This window comes from Myodes glareolus, chromosome 4 (genome assembly GCF_982192425.1).
Source record: "Myodes glareolus chromosome 4, mMyoGla1.1, whole genome shotgun sequence".
NCBI classification, from domain to species: Eukaryota; Metazoa; Chordata; class Mammalia; order Rodentia; family Cricetidae; genus Myodes; species Myodes glareolus.
This window is the reverse complement of record NC_142029.1, coordinates 78318277-78337968: the sequence shown is the minus strand read 5'-3', so window position 1 is coordinate 78337968 and position 19692 is coordinate 78318277. Positions and strand designations below refer to the sequence as shown.

Here is a 19692-nt window from a genome sequence, read left to right as displayed (position 1 = left end):
CCTCTTCTCTCTTCTCTTTCAGGAACATATGCCCCAGCTTCCTGAATGCATTCATTCCTTTAAGGTGACTAGCCCTGCCCTCAGCGCATAGCTGAGGTGGAGCCTATCAGAGCACACTTAGCACTCCCTCTGCAGCACCTTTGGAGGGTGGAGAATGAAGACAAGCAAGGCAATTTTCCTATATGAAAATGACCTGTTATTCTGGTTTGGAGAAAAGCTCTATTGGTTTTCAGCAGTGTCCAGATTACTACAGGACTGTGGGCCACCGAACTGACCCGTGAGGTTTACACGCATGCTTGACCTTAGTGACCATGCACCCGGGAAGGCTCACTTTCTTCTTCTGCGGCCTCAGGCTCTGGGCTGGCTGGTTTTCCCCCACTTTGGCAGGTAGAGAAAGAGGGAGCACTGGTTCACCTCACCATTCTCACCCTCCCAAACCTGAAGAGCAGGAAGCAGAGGCAGCAAGCTGGGAAATGCATTCAGGAAACTGGGACTTGTGCTTCAGAAGGGGAGAGAAGAGGGAAGGGAATGGGAGGGGAGGGGAGGGAAGGGAAGGGGTGGAGAGAATGGCACCAAGTAGCCAGTGGTGGCTTCAGCCAGGTGTTTCAGGCCAGGCACAAGCGCTGGAGGACCCAGTATGCCATCAAATGCTCCCTGTGCCTCCAGAAGGAAACCAGGTAGCTGACAGCCTGTTTCCACACAGGAGAGACTGAGGTAGAACAAACTTTTGGTCTAGGGAGCTCATAGGAAGGGATGAGCTGGGGTTGAGGATGGTAACTGTCTGGGTGCTTTTAAATGGACCCTGTGATCTGAATTACCCAGAGTAAGCTCTTTCTTTGAGCCCCCAATAAGTAGGTAAATAATGCCTGCTGTTAGCATCTCAAGAGGTCAAAGGTGAGTAGGAACCACCTTGCAAAAAATGTCTTCGTCTGTCTGGCCTCTTTGCCTTGCTCTGCTCCTTCTTCTTGTGTGATAATGCAGAAACACGCTCTGCCTTGTCTATTTTTCCTAGACAGGACTGAGCTTTTCAAGAAATGTACCTCTTTGCTCAATGACTTGCAAGTTATTACCTTTCCTCTTGCCATGCCAGTCCCTGTAGGCTGGAGAGGACTGGAGGTGATGCCCCAGTAGGACATCACCCGGTAGCTATTACCACACTGCTAGTCTTCCAAGGGGGATAAACTGAAGGCAGGACTCACCCAAGCCATTTGCCAGCTGACATAAATCCTGCTGGAAAGTCAAGTGCAAAGTCCCATACATTTGTCTGTTTTGGATCCTGGCTGTCATAGTATGGGTTACAGCCATGCTTTTCTGTTACTGCCCCTGACTTCACCGTGTGTTCCTGCTATGTGCTTCCCCTCACAGCCTGGAAGGAAACGTCTGAGAAGCTAGGCCTGAGTATGAAAACATGTCCTCCCATAAAGTCTCTTGGGATATCAATTGGAAACTCAGTGACTCTTTCTTAGATGCTGTTTGTTACGTTTTCTGTGATTTGACAATGCCCCCAGCTGCAGCCTTTGTACTAGCTCTTCTCTGCAGAGTACTCGGCTTTGAAATAGGGCCAGACGACTCTGAGATTTGTCCAAACCGTGTATAGTCTTTGAAATGGAGAGCGCGAGGGAAGTTGGTGAGATGGCTTGGCAAATAAAGGCATTTGCAGCCAAGCTTGATGACTGAGTTTGATCCCCAGTACCCAGAGAGTGGGAGGAGAAAACTGACTTCTGCAAACTGTCCTGTGACTTTCACATGCATACATATGAGCGATGAAACATGCACATTCACACACACGTGCAAAGAAACATGTTCATAAATAGTACAAGGAAGCTGATAGTATTGACCTGCCTATACTGCACCTATGATAAAGTCTCCCTGCCCCCATATTCCTTCCCAAGTTCTTAGGAGTGGAAAGGAATAATAAAATTATTAATAACTATAACTAGTGTGTGTTATGTATGGATGGCTACATTTGGAGCTTTGAGACTATTGCTTCATTAGATCCCTCATCCATCCATCCATCCATCCATCCATCCATCCATCCATCCATCCATCTACTTGATGAAGGCTAATTGCTGACTTCTATACTGGACCCTGGGAGGAATTGATGAGCACCGTAGACATGTTACCACTCCCTGGAGCTTGCAGCTCAGAGGGAGAGAGACATTAACCACATAATCTGCGTGTGTCCCTGTGGCACACGTAGGAAATAAATGGTGTGCAGTTGGTCCTTTGAGCTCTTTCTGACAGAGTTTGCCTGAGATCAGAAAACCTTCTCTGAAATGGGAAGTATGAGTGTGACTTAAGTAGGGGAGGAGGAAGTTCGCATACAATGGAGATATAAAGGTCCTGTGACAAGAAGAACAATGTGTACAGAGGTAAGGGGAAGGCCTTAGAGATGGAGCTGAAGACATGAAGGAGCAGGGGAAAGACACTGAGGGGTTTGCATCCAGCTTGGAGAACAGTGTGGAAGGGAAACAGTCAGATGTGCAGTTGAGGAATGGACTGGAGGGGCAGAATGGATGCGGTTCTTGTCAAGAGACCCGCATCTACAGGCAGGAGATGCTGGAGACCCAGACTATAGTGCTGGTAGTGGTGGCAGCATGAAAGGAAGGCAGGTAAGAAGCAGCATGACCTTGTGCTGGTGCTGCCTGACTGTGGGACGCACAAAAGCAAAGGGTGCTGAGGTCTGCCTGGCAAGCCAGGGGAAGACCGCACCCACTAGAGTGTCACTCTGGGACCACGGAAGCTCATCGCTGTTTTGCTCACTGCTAGTTTCTGGCACAGTTATTGTTAAATAGGTATTTGTTGAGTGATGGTTCATAGAGATCATGAATCCCACGTTTGAGGAGAACCGTCCTAGGACCACGCATATGCTGAGGATAAGGTGTCTTTCAGCCAAGAAGAGTCAAGTGTATGCCATAGAAAAGGCATTATTAATATTCACACTCCATACGTTTCAGGGAATAATTGAAGCTAGGTGGAAACAATATCATCCATTATGGACCCAAAGTGAACAAACCTGAGAACCCAAGAACATCAGCCCCTGCCCTCAGGGAGCTTGGATTCTAATAGAGGAAGCAATGAGTAGATAAACAAATAGAATTTTTATTTATAGCACTTAGGACTTCTAGACACTTTCTTGACTGATAGACCAAAGACTTAAGCAATGGGATCTTCCAAGAATAGATTTGGTCACCCGCATGTTGCAGGGATAAGTGGTGATAGAACTGAGGTAGAGATGCCATTTACTGAGGCTTGTCTCTGAAACATTATTAAAGCCATCTGAGTTGTCTTTGGAGCAGATGAATGGGTCTCTAAAACACTATTAAGTCCACGTGAGTTGTCTTTGAAGCAGATGAATGGGCAGGCCACTTGGTTCTGTGAGTGAAGGTAGTCTAAGCAGAGGAAACAGCACAAGCTGAGTTCCTGAAGGGGCAACGTGCTTGGCATATGGGCAGAAAAGGGGGGATGGGTTAGGAAGCAATGAGGTCAGGGAGCTGTGTCAGGAGTGAAGATGGGGGAGCCCACAAGGACCTTTGTCAGGCTTTGAGAGACCTGTGTCTTCAGCTCTGAGACAGAAGAAAGCCGTTGGATGGCTCCTGGGAGAGCAGTGGGTTTTTTTTTTAAAGATTTATTTTTATTGTATCTGTGTGAAGGTGAGGTCTGCAGAGATGTCCACAGAGGCCAGAGGTGTCAGCTCTGCCTGGGTTTTGAGAGACAGGTGATTGTGAGTCACTTCACATGGGTGCTGGTAACAGAACTTGGATCCTCTGAAAGAGCAGTATGCACTCTTAACTGCTGAATCATGTCTCCATCCCATCCTATATACATTTATATTTTAAAGTATTTGATTGGAGGACAAAAGTAACAGCAGGAAGTCCATTTAGGAGGTTTGGACTCAGAGGCAAGTTGCAGAGGTAGTAGGAAGTAACCAGATCCTTACTGGATTTCAGTGGTGAAACTAGTTGTGGGAATGAAATCAGAGGTCAAAGAGGAATCTAGGGCCTGTCTGAGGCCTGGGGGGTGGAGAGCGCATTGGTTGGGATGCATAAGGCAGTCTTACGGGGAGAGGAAGAGTCAAGCTTTAGACACATGAAGTATTAAGCATCAAATGTCTGATCGAAGATGCTGATCGTGACCAGAGAAATTGGAAAGTGAGGTGGGATGAGCAGAGAGCCTGAACTGACTGCAAGGGACGAGCATTCTAAATTAGCAAAGGATACGGAGAAGAACAGAATGACTGGAGGAGATGCAGGGGAATATGCACAAGGCTAGTGTAAGAGTAGAGAGATTTACACTGCCTGCTGAGGGCTGGAGGCAATGGGAACTGAAGCCAGAGAGACAGAAACCAAGCAAAGATGTGAGACCCTGAGAATCCTGTCCAAAGTCACACACATCTCAAGTGATAGAACTAAGCCTGGAGGTAATGCTTTCTAAAGCAGCCATAATTTTCCACCTTGAGGCAGAGATTACTCTGGTTTCTACTCTGGTACCCAAGAGAAAGAGAGAGGATTAAAAACACCCCCAGAGCTGTCTGGAAGATGTCTGAAAGAGCAGAAGGGTTAAAGGAGGCTAACCCTGAAATAACCAGCCACTCAGATGCCTGGAGAACAGAAGATGTTCCTAGAGTCCAGACCCTCTGACTGGTTTCCCAGGGTGACCCTGAGAGCATCTCGTCAGCTGTCAGCAGCATCCCACTGCAGCACCAGCACAGTTTTGCAGATATCTTGCTTTTTCAAGATGCCATTCCTTGTTAACCCCTATCCCTGCAATTCCCAGTCTCTCACAGTTTGCATATTTGTAATTCTGTGGGCACACCCAGCAAGTGAGAGAGAGGGCCCATGGTGCTTGTTTTACAGGGCTTCCTCTTAAGTCTTGACTTCAGCTCACTTCCACAAAGACATATTGTGCAGTGCTTGGCCAGGCGTGGGGGTGAGGGAGGGGCACAAAAGTACTGATTATAGTTCATCCATAGCACGGACTACCCTGCATCCACTAAAGACCATGCTTCCATAGAATAACAATGCATGGAAGCGAGAGAAAAGAGGGAGGCACAAAAGGTAGGGAGAAAGGGAAAAGAAATTCCTGGAAAACGTCATAAAAGAACACACTAAAATGTTAGTCGAGACCAACTCTGCAAGGTTGGATTAGTGGTAGTTTAATTTTCTGTTTTACACCTCTCTGTACCTCCTAGGCTTTCTATGGGTTGCATGTATTATTTTCATAATCAAAATAGTAATAGATGTTATTTCAAAATAGAAGCATGAAGTATAATGCTGGCCTTCCAGGAGCTCAAAGGCTGCCAGGGGAGATACACATGAAAGCAAGTGGGCAGGATAAATGGCAGGCTATGTTCCAGGCTTTCTATGGCTGGCTCTGCAGGATGCACAGACTCCCAAGCCTGCAAACCCTTTGCCTTTTCACTGATAACAGCTTGAGCCCCAGTCCTGGCTTCCTGTGGTATTCCTATAGTCTCACTGCTCTCCACTACCTCGCAAGCTTTGAGGTTTCTCTGGGTCTCTTCAGTTTGCATCCTGCTGAGTTAGTATGTTCTGCCAGTAGCTCAGGTCATTAGTGTTCCCCTTTCCTCCATCCCATCCCTGGTTCTCCCCAGCTCTGAGATGAGTTGTCTCTTTGAAGAAGCAGTCAAAATGGAGAAGATGAAGTTTCAACACTTCGTGTCCGTCTATGGGGTATGCAAGCAGCCTCTGGGCATTGTACTAGAGATCGTGGTCAGTGGTTCCCTGGAGAAGACACTACCTACCCACAGCCTCAGTGGCCACTCAAGTTCCGCATCATCCACGAGACCAGCTTGGCCAGGAAGTTCCTCCACAGCTTTAAGCTATACCTGCTCCACCTGGACCTCAAGCCAGGCAACATCTTACTGGACAGCAACATGCATGTCAAGGTGATGTATGCCAGTCCTCCTCCATGTAGCAGGATTATCTACCTGCCAATCACTGAACCCGCTAAGAGTTTGAGCCATTTTCTGTTTGGCTAGATAGTAAAACAGAAACGGGTGAGCAGACAACTTTGTGACATGAGACTGTGGGTTGTGGTACCCTTATCAGTGCTCTCTGGGCCACACTTCTGAGATTGATAAATAATCTCTACCCTTCACGTTCTTTGTCTGGAGAAGGAATATGTACAAAGGAGATTTTCATTAAACCATAATGGCCTTTTTCTTCAGTGCTCAAAACCTTCAGTAATCCTTTTTGCCTTCAAGAGCCTTTGCACATTCTGTTTCCCAACTCTCTCTCTATCTAGAAAGTCTTAATCATAGCTCTCAGATTGATCATCACCTCCTTGGGGAGAACTTTCTCAATCTATCTCAATATATACTTATATACTTCTTACATACTCCCGTGAAATCTTTGTTACTTCATCTTGCTGACCCTAGTGGCAGTATATAAGCATTCAATGAGACTTAATTTTTTAAGGTTGAGCAAAGTGAAGTAACAGCTCTCTGAAGCAGGGAAAGTGTCTCAAAAATGAATAAAATATGTTCTTAATGTATGAACACTCTATCTGAATGCCCACCCCTCATGCTGGTGTGTGGTTTAAAGAGCTGACTCCGAACCCCATTTCCTTGTCCCTTAATGAATGGTAAATGAGTCTCAAAGTCTGGAAGCAGAGAAGGATAAACAGATGTTGTGAGTGTCCCAGAACCCACGGAAATGAGAAGAACAAGGCACCTGAAGATCTATAGGGTCTCATCCTACAGATGAGGAAATTGGCGCATGGAGAAGATGGTTCAAGACCATCTAGGGAGTGGGTAGTAGAGCTGGAAGGCAGTGAAGCTGAAATTATATGTGATTAATAGAACAGCATATACTGATAAAGGCAGCCGGGAGGAGCTGCAGATGGCCTCTGGAAGGTGGCTGTTGCTACCCTGTCCTTGGCATTTGGTTTTCTTCCAGATTTCAGATTTTGGCCTGTCCAGGTTGATGCAGCAGTCAACCCACATGCAGTACACTGAGAGATCGGCTCTGAGGGTCACACTCAGCTACATTCCTCTTGAAACGTTCCTGGAGAATAGCAGGGCTCCAGGGCCTGAATATGATGTGTACAGATGAGTGGGCAGCTAGGTTCTACGTCGTATGATGGACTGTTACCCCAGCCAGGTCCCTATGCCTGGCAGATAGGGCAGGACGAGGATCAGGAACAGTTCCTCCAGGTGCTGATAGAGGGGAAGAGTTGAGAAGGATCTGGAGAGGAACTCCTGAGATTGTAGAGACTGTGGTGTCCCTTGGCTAGGGATCATGAATACTCGTCTGTCTCCCAGCTAATATATTCCTCATTACAGCTTTGGGATTGTCATCTGGGAGATTCTCACACAAAATAAACCATACACATAACAGATGCTCGTGGCTCTATGCCTGTGGGAGGCTGAGGTTGGAGAACAAGAGGAATAATGGACTGTGTGAACCATGGTGTGAGCCCCTCATGGTTTCTACCTTACTCCGCTTCCTCTATCCCACAAATGCTAGAACTTATGTCATAGTAAGCAAACATCAACCTTGACCTTGTTCGCAGATCCTAATAACCCAAGCCCCCAGCACTTTAAAATGTGGAAAGCTGAAGCTTTTCCCCAGGCCTGCTTGTCTATTCTGCTGCCCTTGCACAGAAAAAAGATGTGGAGATCATGCTGAGTCTTGGCTAGAGCTGTATCAGCAACCCAGCAGCTCAACCGGAGCTTCAAGTAGGTCTGAGACTCTTGTTGTCTACTCCCTGAGCATGCATAGGGCACCTACTGCATTCCCATCCTGTCAGGATCCTTCCAGCTTCCGCCCACTTGCCAGCCCTCTCGTCTCACCTTTGGAAACCTGCACAGCCTGGATCTTCCCTTGTAGGGCTCAATATGATGAACATCATCATCCAGGCAGCTGCAGGCATGAGGCCCCCCTTGCAGCCTGTCTCTGCCAAATGACCAGAGGAGGCCCATCAGATGTTGGACCTGATGAAACACTGCCGGGACCAAGACCCCAAGAAGAGACCATGCTTTCTAAGTAAGTACCCACTGTTCCATGCTGATGAGCTAAAGAGGGAGGGACGGGAGACACCGTTGGCACTAGACCTGAGAACGAGGAATAAGACATTTTTAGGGTGGGGCTGGGAGGCAGACTCTCTGAGCTGTACAGATGGGGGTGGATTGTCAAAGAGTGTTCACCATGTGCCTAAGGGACACAGAGTCAGCAAATGGGAGCCATAACATCTGAGCCTGGTCCTGCCACTGAGCTCTGTAGCTATCTCTGGGGACTTTGAGTATGGTGGGGTCTATAAGGTCATAGGCTGGACGGGATGAGGTTATCCGGTCCTCTAGGGACAACACAGAGAGGGGTGAGCATCTTAGAGATCAAATGGAACTTGCCGTCTCCTTCTATAATAAATAAATAAATAAATAAATAAATAAATAAATAAATAGCTCCCCCTCCAGCCATCCCAGCTTCCATCCAGAGGGCCATCGGAGGGGTGAGTTTGCTTCGGGCCTGCAGCAGGGGCCCTGCGAGGAGGAGCTCGGACGTTCCTGACCCCATAGACTCCCAGGTCACCCTGCAGTGCTGGCTCTACCCTGCTAAGCTCTCCCGCCTGCCATCCTAGCTTCCATCCAGGTACAAATTCCTATATTTCTCCCTTCCCACTGGGGCCATAAAATTTCCCCAGCTCAGCTGCCTTGCATGCTGGGCCTGCACTGTAGGCGCATCCCGGAAAGAGGGAGTGCCTGTGCTTCAATAGCCTGCCTGAGGAAAGGTAGGCATTCTATCAGTGAATTCCCTGCCCAACAAGGGAACCTGACCCGCTACCAGAAGTTCCAATAGAGAGCATTTGAAGGAAGAGATGGGCAGACGCCAAGGCAAGACCTCCTCCAACAATCTGAAAAACAACATGAAAACACCAGATCCCAACGACCCTACAATAGAAGGACTTGAACACACTAACCCAGAAGAAGTGGAAAAAAGTGCCATTATGAAAGCAATAGAGTCCCTTAAACAGGATATGAATAACTCCCTTAAAGAATTGGATGAGAAGTATAACAAAAAGTTTGAAGAAATGAGTATAGAAATGGATGAGAAATATAACAAAAAGTTTGAAGAAATAAGTAAATCCGTGAATGATACCCTGAGAAACCAAGAAAAAACAATCAAACAGGTAAAGGAAACAGCCCAAGAATTGAAAACTGAAATGGAGGCAATGAAGAAAACACAAACCGAGAACCGGCTGGATATGAAAAACCTAGGTAAATGAACGGAGACTACAGAATCAAGCATAACCAATAGAATTCAAGAGATAGAAGAACGAATCTCAGATTCTGAAGATATCATAGAGAAAATAAATGCTCTGGTCAAAGAAAACGGCAAATCCAACAAATTCTCTTCACAAAAACATTCAGGAAATCTGGGGCACAATAGAAAAACCAAATCTAAGAATAATAGGGATTGAAGAAGAAGAAGAACTGCAGATCAAAGGCCCAGAAAATATATTCAACAAAATTATAGAAGAAAACTTTCACAATCTAAAGAACGATATTCCTATGAAGGTTCAAGGAGCATACAGAACACCGAATAGACTGGATCAAAAAAAACCATCCCTCGCCATATAATAATCAAAACACAAAACATACAGATTAAAGAAAGAATATTAAGAGCTGCAAAGGAAAAAGGTCAAGTGACTTATAAAGGTAAACCTATCAGGCTTACACCAGACTTCTCTATGGAAACCATGAAAGCCAGAAGATCCTGGATAGAGGTACTGCAGAAACTAAGAGACCATGGATGCAAACCCAGACTACTATACCCAGCCAAGCTATCGTTCACTATCAACGGAGAAAACAAAATATTCCAGGATAAAAATAAATTTAAATAATTCGTAGCCACAAATCCAGCCTTACAGAAAGTAATAGAAGGAAAATCGCAACCCAAGGAATCCAACATTGCCATCACTGCCTACAATAACCCAGACATCTAACGACCCTTCACAACCACAACTCAAAGAAGAGAAACACATAAACTCTACTACACACACACACACAAAATAATAACTGGAATCAACAACCACTGGTCATTAATATCACTTAATATTAATGGACTCAACTCACCTATAAAAAGGCACAGACTAAGAGACTGGATAAGAAAACAGGATCCAACATTCTGCTGTTTACAGGAAACCCACCTCAACCACAAAGATAGACATCTACTCAGAGTAAAGGGTTGGGAAAAGGTTTTCCAAGCAAATGGACCTAAGAAACAAGCTGGTGTGGCCATTCTAATATCTAACAAAATTGACTTCAAACTAAAATCAATCAGAAGAGATGGAGATGGACATTTCATACTCATAACAGGAACAATTAATCAGGAGGAAGTCTCAATCCTGAATATCTATGCCCCTAATATAAAAGCACCCACTTGTGTAAAAGAAAAACTTTTAGAACTCAAGGCAGTCATCAAACCACACACACTAATAGTAGGAGACTTCAACACACCTCTCTCACCAATGGACAGGTCAATCAAACAGAAACTCAACAGAGAAATAAGAGAATTACTAGAGGTAATGAATCAAATGGACTTAACAGATATCTATAGAACATTCCACCCAAAAAGGAAAGAATATACCTTCTTCTCTGCAGCTCATGGAACCGTCTCGAAAATTGACCACATACTCGGTAACAAAGCAAACTTCCACAGATACAAAAAAATATTAGTAACCACCTGTGTCTTGTCGGATTACCACGGAATAAAGTTAGAATTCAATAACAATTCGAACACCAGAAAGCCTACAAATGCGTGGAAGTTGAACAGTCAACTACTGAATCATCCCTGGGTCAAGGAAGAAATAAAGAAAGAAATTAAAGTCTTCCTTGAATTTAATGAAAATAAAGACACAACATACTCAAACCTATGGGACACAATGAAAGCAGTGCTAAGAGGAAAGTTCATAGCACTAAGTGCCCAATTAAAGAAAACGGAGAAAGCACATATTGGAGACTTAACAGCACACCTAAAAGCTCTGGAAAAAAAAGAAGCAGACTCTCCCAGGAGGAGTAGAAGATTGGAAATAATCAAACTGAAGGCTGAAATCAACAAAATAGAATCACAGAAAACAATCCAAAAATTCAACGAAACAAAAAGTTGGTTCTTGGAGAAAATCAACAAGATTGACAAACCCCTAGCCAAACTAATCAAACGGCAGAGAGAGAACACTCAAATTAATAAGATCAGAAATGAAAAGGGGGACATAACAACAGACACAGTGGAAATTCAGAGAATCATTAGATCTTACTGCGAGAGTTTATATGGCACAAAGTTGGAAAATGTACAAGAAATGGACTGGTTTTTAGATAAATACCATTTACCAAAGTTAAATCAAGACCAGGTGAACAATCTAAATAGACCTGTTAGTCGCGAAGAATTAGAAGCTGTTATCAAAAACCTCCCAACCAAAAAAAAGCCCAGGGCCAGATGGTTTCAATGCAGAATTCTACCAGAACTTCCAAGAAGAGCTGATACCTATTCTCCTTAAGGTATTTCACAATATAGAAACAGAAGAGTCATTGCCAAACTCTTTTTATGAAGCTACAGTTACCCTGATACCAAAACCGCATAAAGACACAACCAAGAAAGAGAATTACAGGCCAATCTCACTCATGAACATTGACGCAAAAATTCTCAACAAAATCCTGGCAAACCGATTCCAAGAACACATTAGAAAAAATATCCATTATGATCAAGTAGGCTTCATTCCAGAGATGCAGGGCTGGTTCAACATACGCAAATCCATCAATGTAATCCATCATATAAATAAACTGAAAGAAAAAACCATATGATCATCTCATTAGATGCTGAAAAAAGCATTTGACAAAATCCAACATCCCTTTATGATAAAGGTGTTGGAGAGATTGGGGATACAAGGATCATACCTAAATATAATAAAAGCTATTTACAGCAAGCCGACAGCTAACATCAAACTGAACGGAGAGAAACTCAAAGCCATTCCATTGAAATCAGGAACAAGACAAGGCTGTCCACTCTCCCCATACCTCTTCAATATAGTGCTAGAAGTTCTAGCAATAGCAATACGACAACATAAGGGGATCAAGAGGATTCGAATTGGAAAGGAAGAAGTTAAACTTTCGTTATTTGCAGACGATATGATAGTGTACATAAGTGACCCCAAAAACTCTACCAAAGAACTCCTACAGCTGATAAACACCTTTAGTAATGTGGCAGGATACAAGATCAACTCCAAAAAATCAGTTGCCCTCCTATACACAAAGGATAAAGAAGCAGGGAGGGAAATTAGAGAAACTTCACCTTTCACGATAGCCACAAATAGCATAAAATACCTTGGGATAACTCTGACCAAGGAAGTGAAAGATCTATTTGACAAGAACTTTAAGTCTTTGAAGAAAGAAATTGAAGAGGATACCAGAAAATGGAAAGATCTCCCTTGCTCTTGGATTGGGAGGATCAACATAGTAAAAATGACAATTCTACCAAGAGCAATCTATAGATACAATGCAGTCCCCATCAAAATCCCATCAAACTTCTTCACAGACCTTGAGAGAATAATAATTAATTTTATATGGAAAAACAAAAAAACCCAGGATAGCCAAAACGATTTATATAATAAAGGAACTTCTGGAGGTATAACCATCCCTGACTTCAAACTCTATTACACAGCTACAGTATTGAAAACAGCTTGGTACTGGCATAAGAACAGAGAAGTCGACCTGTGGAATCGAATAGAAGACCCAGATATTAACCCACAAACCTATGAACACTTGATTTTTGACAAGGAGGCTAAAGGTATGCAATGAAAGAAGGAAAGCATCTTTAACAAATGGTGCTGGCATAACTGGATGTCAACCTGTAGAAGAATGAAAGTAGATCCATATCTATCACCATGCACAAAAATCAAGTCCAAATGGATTAAAGACCTCAACATTAATCTGACCACTTTGAACCAGATAGAAGAGAAAGTGGGAAGTAGTCTACAAGACATAGGCACAGGAGACCACTTCCTAGGTAGAACCCCAGTAGCACAGACAATAAGAGAATCAATGAATAAATGGGACCTCCTGAAACTGAGAAGCTTCTGTAAAGCAAAGGACACCGTCAGTAAGACAAAAAGGCTACCTTCTGACTGGGAGAAGATCTTCACCAACCCCTCATCAGATAAAGGCCTGATCTCCAATATATACAAAGAACTCAAGAAATTGGACAATAAAACTCTAATTAACCCAATTAAAAAAATGGGGTGCTGATCTGAACAGAGAATTCTCAACAGAAGAACTACAAATGACCAAAAGACACTTAAGGTCATGCTCAACATCCTTAGCGATCAAGGAAATGCAAATCAAACAACTATGAGATACCATTTTACACCGGTCAGATTAGCTAAAGTAAAAAACACCAATGATAGCCTATGCTGGAGAGGATGTGGAGAGAGGGGAACTCTCATCCATTGTTGGTGGGAATGCAAACTTGTACAGCCACTGTGGAAATCAGTGTGGCGGTTTCTCAGGAAACTGGGAGTCAACCTCCCTCTAGACCCAGCAATTCCACTCTTGGGAATATACCCAAGAGATGCCCTATCATACTACAAAAGCATTTGTTCAACTATGTTCATAGCAGCACTATTTGTAATAGCCAGAACCTGGAAACAACCTAGGTGCCCCTCAATAGAAGAATGGTTAAAGAAGGTGTGGAACATATATACACCAGAGTTTTACTCAGCGGTAAAAAACAATGACATCTTGAATTTTGCATGCAAATGGATGGACATAGAAAACGCTTTACTGAGTGAGGTAAACCAGACCCAAAAAGAGGAATATGGTATGTATTCACTCATAAGTGGATTCTAACCATAATTAAAGGTCTTTTAGCCTATTATTCGAGATCCTAGAGAAGCTAAATAAGAAGGTGAACCTGAAGAAAATCATGTACTTATCCTCCTGGAGATTGGAAATAGACAAAAGTCCCAGGTAACCTCGGGTGCATGGGGGGGTGGGTGGGAGGGTTGTTGGAAGGGGAGAGGGTTAGAGAGAAGGGAGTAGGGGAGGAATGGGGAAAGCTCGGGAGACTGGGATGGGGGGAGGGAGGAAGGATTGATATGGGATCAGGGAAGAATATATCTCGACTGGGGGAGTCATTTTGGGGTTTGCAAGAGACTTGATTATGGATGGGATCCCAGGTCCAAGGAGAGATCCCCGGATTGTTCTCTGGACAGAGAAGAAGGTGCCTGAACCGCCTTGGCCCATGACCATACTGATGAATATTTTGCTTATCACCATAGAACCTTCATCTGACGATGGATGGAGATAGAGACAGAGACCCACATTGGAACACTGGACTTAACTCCCTAGGTCCAGACGAGAAGCAGAAGGAAAGAGAACGTGAGCAAAGAAGGCAACACCAGAGGGAACCTTCATCCGACGATGGATGGTGATACAGACGGAGACCCACATTGGAGCACCGGACTGAGCCCCCCAAGGTCCAAATGAGGAGCAGACGGAGGAAGAACATTAAAAAGGAAATCAGGACCGCGAGGGGTGCGATCACCCACTGATACAAGGGGACTGATCTAATGAGAGTTCACCAAGGCCAGTTGGACTGGGACTGAACGAGCACGTGATCCAACCAGATTCTCTGAATGTGGCCGGATTCTCTGAATGTGGCTGGCCCGGAGTCTTTCTGAAAAGCCATTGACAATGACTCTGGGACTTGTTTCCTCTGCATATACTGGATTTTTTGGGATTCAGTCTGTTTGGATACTCACCTTCCTGGACCTGGAGGGAGCGGGGAGGAACTTGAACTACCCACAGGGCAGGAAACCCTGACTGCTCTTAGGGATGGAGAGGGAGGAGGAGAGGGAGTGAGGGGAGTGGGAGGGTGTTGGGAGGGGGGCAGAAATGGAAACTTTTACAATTTAATAAACTTTGGAAAAATAAATAAATAAATAAATAAAGTTACCTTTAGAGGGTCACTGATTTGCCAAGTGTACCCCAGCCATGACAAGGGTAGGGCTCAGCTTCCTGCCGCATTGTGGCATACATGAACATACGTGAAGTTAGGAATATGTTTAAGAGAACTCGTGAACCATATGAATATTTAAAATGCAGTGAACTCCATTTGAGCTTGCCTTTTATCTCCTTTTTCTTTCCCTCTAATCTGTGTGGAGCATATGTGACCCTGAAGACAGACATGCTGCTGTCCCTACTCCAGAGTCCTGTGACATGGCAGACCCTGAGTGTGAAGCTCTAGTCCGGAAGGTGTCTTGCAAGCCATCACTAAGCCAGCCCTACAAGGTTGATATGGCAGGCTGGGAAGTCCTCTGTAGGGGTGCTAGAAGCTACTGTGTGTCATCCATAGTCTCTGGCTGGCCTGTGGGGATTAGGCAAAGGCTGTCATTCACAAGGCTACTGGACTGCTGAGGGGAACATGGGGAATATAAATGAAGCTAGCCCACACTTAACTCTTCAACCCTGAGAGGCTAGCAGAGGGTATATTAACTTATTCACCCAACTGTTCTCTAAAGGACATGGGTGCTGTGGCTCAGAGCCCCTGGAAAGGACCTTATCCTAAGATGTCATGCTGTGAACAGCTTTATCCTTCAAGTCTGTCCCTACTCTGACATGGGAAGTATCAGGGGCTATCAGGGGATTCCAGAGATACACCCTGAAGCCTCTAAATGAAGGACAAGCCCTAGAACTTCTCTGCTTAGTGATTTATTCTATACATGTGTTGGAGGGGCAATGATATAGGTAGGTTTCCCAGGAAGGCTGGGATGTGAATCCTGATGGGTGATCCACTGTAGAGAGGAAAGACAGGGAGGACCAGATCTGATCCCTGATGTCCCACCCTGTACATGCCTTCCCAGGTCAGAAGGAGCTTGCACACAGTGGTGAATCTGTCATGCTGAGATGGGACCAAAGACTCCACATGGAGGAAAGGGGTCTATCCATTCTCTCTGCTCATCCTCCTTGCCCCTTCCTCTTTCTCAAGCCTACCACACACCAGGGATGGTTCAAAAATACCCATGCCTTGCCTTTGGAGTTCTGGGTCAGTTTCTCCTTCATGTTTGTGTCATTAAGAATAGTTTCCCCTGTTTCTGTCATGAGTGATAGAACACTGACTATTAATATTGGCTTTGTGTTAGACTTATTTGAAAAAAAATGAGAAAAAATGTGTCCAGTGCCTACCCCATACAATTCAGAATCTTTAGAGGGCAGGCCTTGGCAGTGGTCATTTTGTCCTGATACATAGATGTGGCAGGAGGCGAGAGCTGGAGGTCTTGTATCACAGAAGCCCAAGTTCTAGTGCAGTTTTGATGTTCACAGCCTGCCTTCTTCCTGTTCTTCTCTGAACATTCTTAACTACCTAATCTGTCTTCCCACTGGTAGAGTGAGCAAGTGTGGTCCATCTCCCCTTGAAAGAGCCAGATGTGGAGGTTTAAAGAGGCTGAGAACTAACAGGAGCCAGGGGATGTTCAGAGGTGGAGTAGGGATTTTCATTCAGGCCTCCTGGCTCCAGCTCCATCCTGCCTCCTCTGTAAAACCCACGGGCTCCAAGCTCTAATGGAATCAGTGGCCCAAGAAAGCTATTGCCCTCAAGTCTAGGCTGTCTCTGCAAACTGTCTCCAGAAGGCAGGGGGATACATAAGGTGACCTCTGACCAGGTTATGGATCTAATTTTTTTCAACCCATCCCTTTATCTTAGCAGGCTCTGGTGACTCCTTGAAGTGAACCCCACAGCTCTCTGACATCAAGAGCTTGGCCCCAAGTGATGAAGAACTACATGTCTATGAACACATAGATGGTACCTCTACTTCCTAGTGGCCCAGGGTGGTTTAGAGCAAGTGAAGCAACTGCTGTCCCATAAAGTTGACATGGACCGCCAGACGATGTCTGGCTATACACCACTCCTCATTGCCACCCAGGACCAGCAACCTGACCTCTGTGCCCTGCTCCTGGAACATGGTGCTGATGCCAACTTGGCAGATGAGGATGACTGGGCCCCACTGCATTTTGAAGCCCAGAATAGGGATGACCATATTGCCCATCTGCTCCTGAACCATGGGACCCTGGTGGATGCCCAGGAGCATGAGAGCTGGACCCCACTCAGCCTAGCTGCACAGAATAACTTTGAGAATGTGGCACAGCTTCTGGCCTCCTGACAGGCAGGTTTCAACCCACAGGAGGCTGAGGGTAAGACGCCCCTCCACGTGGCTGCCTGCTTTGGCTATATTGAGCTGGTCAGTCTTCTCAGCAGAGAAACTTGAGGACACCCCTGCACCTGATAGTGGAGAGGGGAAAAGATAGAGCCATCCAACACCTACTAAAAGGTGGGGAATTCCCTGATGCCCTTGACCATAGTGGTTACAGCCCATTGCACATTGCTGTAGCCAAGGGCAAGCAACTTATCTTCAAGATGCTTCTCAGATATGGAGTCAGACTTGAGCTACCCATGCAACAGGAAGGAACACCCATAAATCTAGCAACTTACAAGGGTCACATGGAGATCATCCTTCTGCTGGCCGAGAGACATGTAGACCTAGATGCTCTTAGAAGTATGCATGGGACTCCCCTGCACCTGGCTGCCTTCCATAGGGAGGAGGGGTGGTGGTGCTAGAGGGCGGGTCCAGCCCCAGTGGTGCTGAACAGTCCGGCTGGACTCCTCTCCACCTGGCAGGGCAGAAGAGGGCCTTCCTGGGCATCATTCACCTTTGGAGCATGGTGCTGATGTCCACGCTTGCAACAAGGTGGCCTGGACAGCTGCCCACCTGACTGGTCTCAAAGGCAACATAGTCATTCTCAAAGTTCTGATCAAGGCTGGTACCCAACTGAACATCAAGAATGGAGTTGTCTGCATACCTCTGCAGCTGATCCTCCACAGCCCAAAACAGGGCATAGTGACCTTCCTGGAGGGCAAGGAGCCTCCACTAGCCATTCTGGGAGTTTCTGAGCCTGGACCTTAGACAGAAATTTAGCTCTAACAGGGCCTCTTTGCATGGATGGAGAAGGGTTTATGGAAAATGAAAGTGGCTTTGGAGAGGCCACTTCCCAACCTGCCCATTTGACCTTGAGAGGAACCAGTGTCCTAGGTGACAAGAAGGAGAGAGGGTCCAGTGAGGTTGTTCCAGTGATCTGGGGAAGCTACAGACTGTCTGGAAAACTGATTTCAGCTACCCTCCAAGTCATCTCCATTCCAACCTTATTCTTCCTTCTTTTCAAATGAGCTTATATGACCACAATAAGCTTCCTCTCCAGCCTCAAGACCTCTTCTGCCTTTTGTTGCTTGCCTCTGAGTAATGAAGCCCTTGCATCCCAAGAAACACTCCAAAATAAAGACCTAAGATAAGGATAGAGGGCTCCTCTCAGCTCTAATTTTGCATTCTAGGTTCTTCACCTTAGACTGGGGCAGGAGAAGTAGATGCCTGCTTTACATAGGGAGCATGTACTTGGAGCTCAGAGGACATGTCTACTCACTGGCAGGCTACTGCCACTATGATGACCATAGCTTCTGGTGGCACTGGTCTCAGTCTCTGGTAGTCTATATCTTGGAAGCGGTAGAAGGATATGCCCAAACTGCAGATATATGCTCATCTGTGGGATGCCAATTTCCTATCTCCAACACCATGCTTCTCTGTGCCCATTTATATGGTCAGGATTCAAACCTCAGAGTGAATAAAACTGATGACCTCATTCTCCCAATTAGACGTGGACCAGCTGGGTACCCATGGGATCCAGTGGAGTTGATGGTGTGTGTGTGTGTGTGTGTGTGTGTGTGTGTGTGTGTGTGTAGTGTCAGATGTGCTGTATGTGGGCATAATATATGTGTGTGAGGTCACAAGGGAGGAGAGAGGGAGAAGCTGAGGGGAGTTGGGTGACTGTGTGTACATGCATATGTGATGTGTCTGGTGTGGACATTGTGCATATATGATACTTGTGTGTGTTTATGTGAAAAGAGGTACAGCAGCGAAGAGAAACTGTAGAGGTATGCATAGTGCATGTATGCATAGAGAAAGCATCTGTGAATCCATGTAAGGGAGTAGGCAGGGTATCCAACAGGAGATGGAGGGATAAATGTATAATACTTGTTTGTCTTTATAATTTGTGTGTAAATAATGCAAGGGAAGAGGCAGGGCGGCTGAGAGGAAGTTGGTGGTGCAAGGGGTTTATGTGGACTTGGGGTAGAGCTGCAGTATCCTTCTTCCTTATCAGCTACTCAGAGAACTACTTCCTATGAACAAATACAGGTCACCAATCCATTGGTCTAACCACCAGTTGTGGGCAGGCTGGGGAAGGGCCAAGGCTGCTAATGTCCACTGTGTGTGTTGGTAGGTCTGATTCAGTGGTCAGTGAGTCAATGGCTGTTAGAAGTGTATGAGGACGGCAGGTTCTCCCTTCTGCCTCATCCCCACCCCCACCCCATCAGCACACTGGCATCATCCTGGGGTGAAAGATGGGGCAAAGGAGACTTGCTATCCTATGTGGTACCCTGCCTAGGGCTTGAGTTCATTTTGGCAGCCTCACTTCCTGTGCTGTCTTCTCTAGAACAGTTCCAGCTGGGCTCTGGACAGTTTGGAGACAACCAATGGTAAGCTTGGGGTCATCACTTGGCTGGGTTGTGTCCTCGAGAAGTAACTATCAGGCTAGTCTACACATTAGAATATCCTGATGAGGGATTCTTCAAATAT

At 45.5% G+C, this 19692-nt stretch overlaps 1 protein-coding gene across 1 annotated transcript; it reads left to right on the top strand.

Annotated features, from left to right (window-relative positions):
* Positions 1-528: 528 nt before the first annotated feature.
* Positions 529-17970, top strand: Ankk1 (ankyrin repeat and kinase domain containing 1). Its single transcript, XM_085688592.2, is given in 13 exon segments — positions 529-677; positions 5612-5769; positions 5772-5905; positions 6918-7063; positions 7283-7351; positions 7849-8006; positions 15175-15230; positions 15233-15335; positions 16713-16802; positions 16805-17254; positions 17257-17610; positions 17613-17714; positions 17717-17970. Coding segments are annotated over 13 exon segments (2223 nt in total).
* The last annotated feature ends 1722 nt before the right edge of the window (positions 17971-19692 follow it).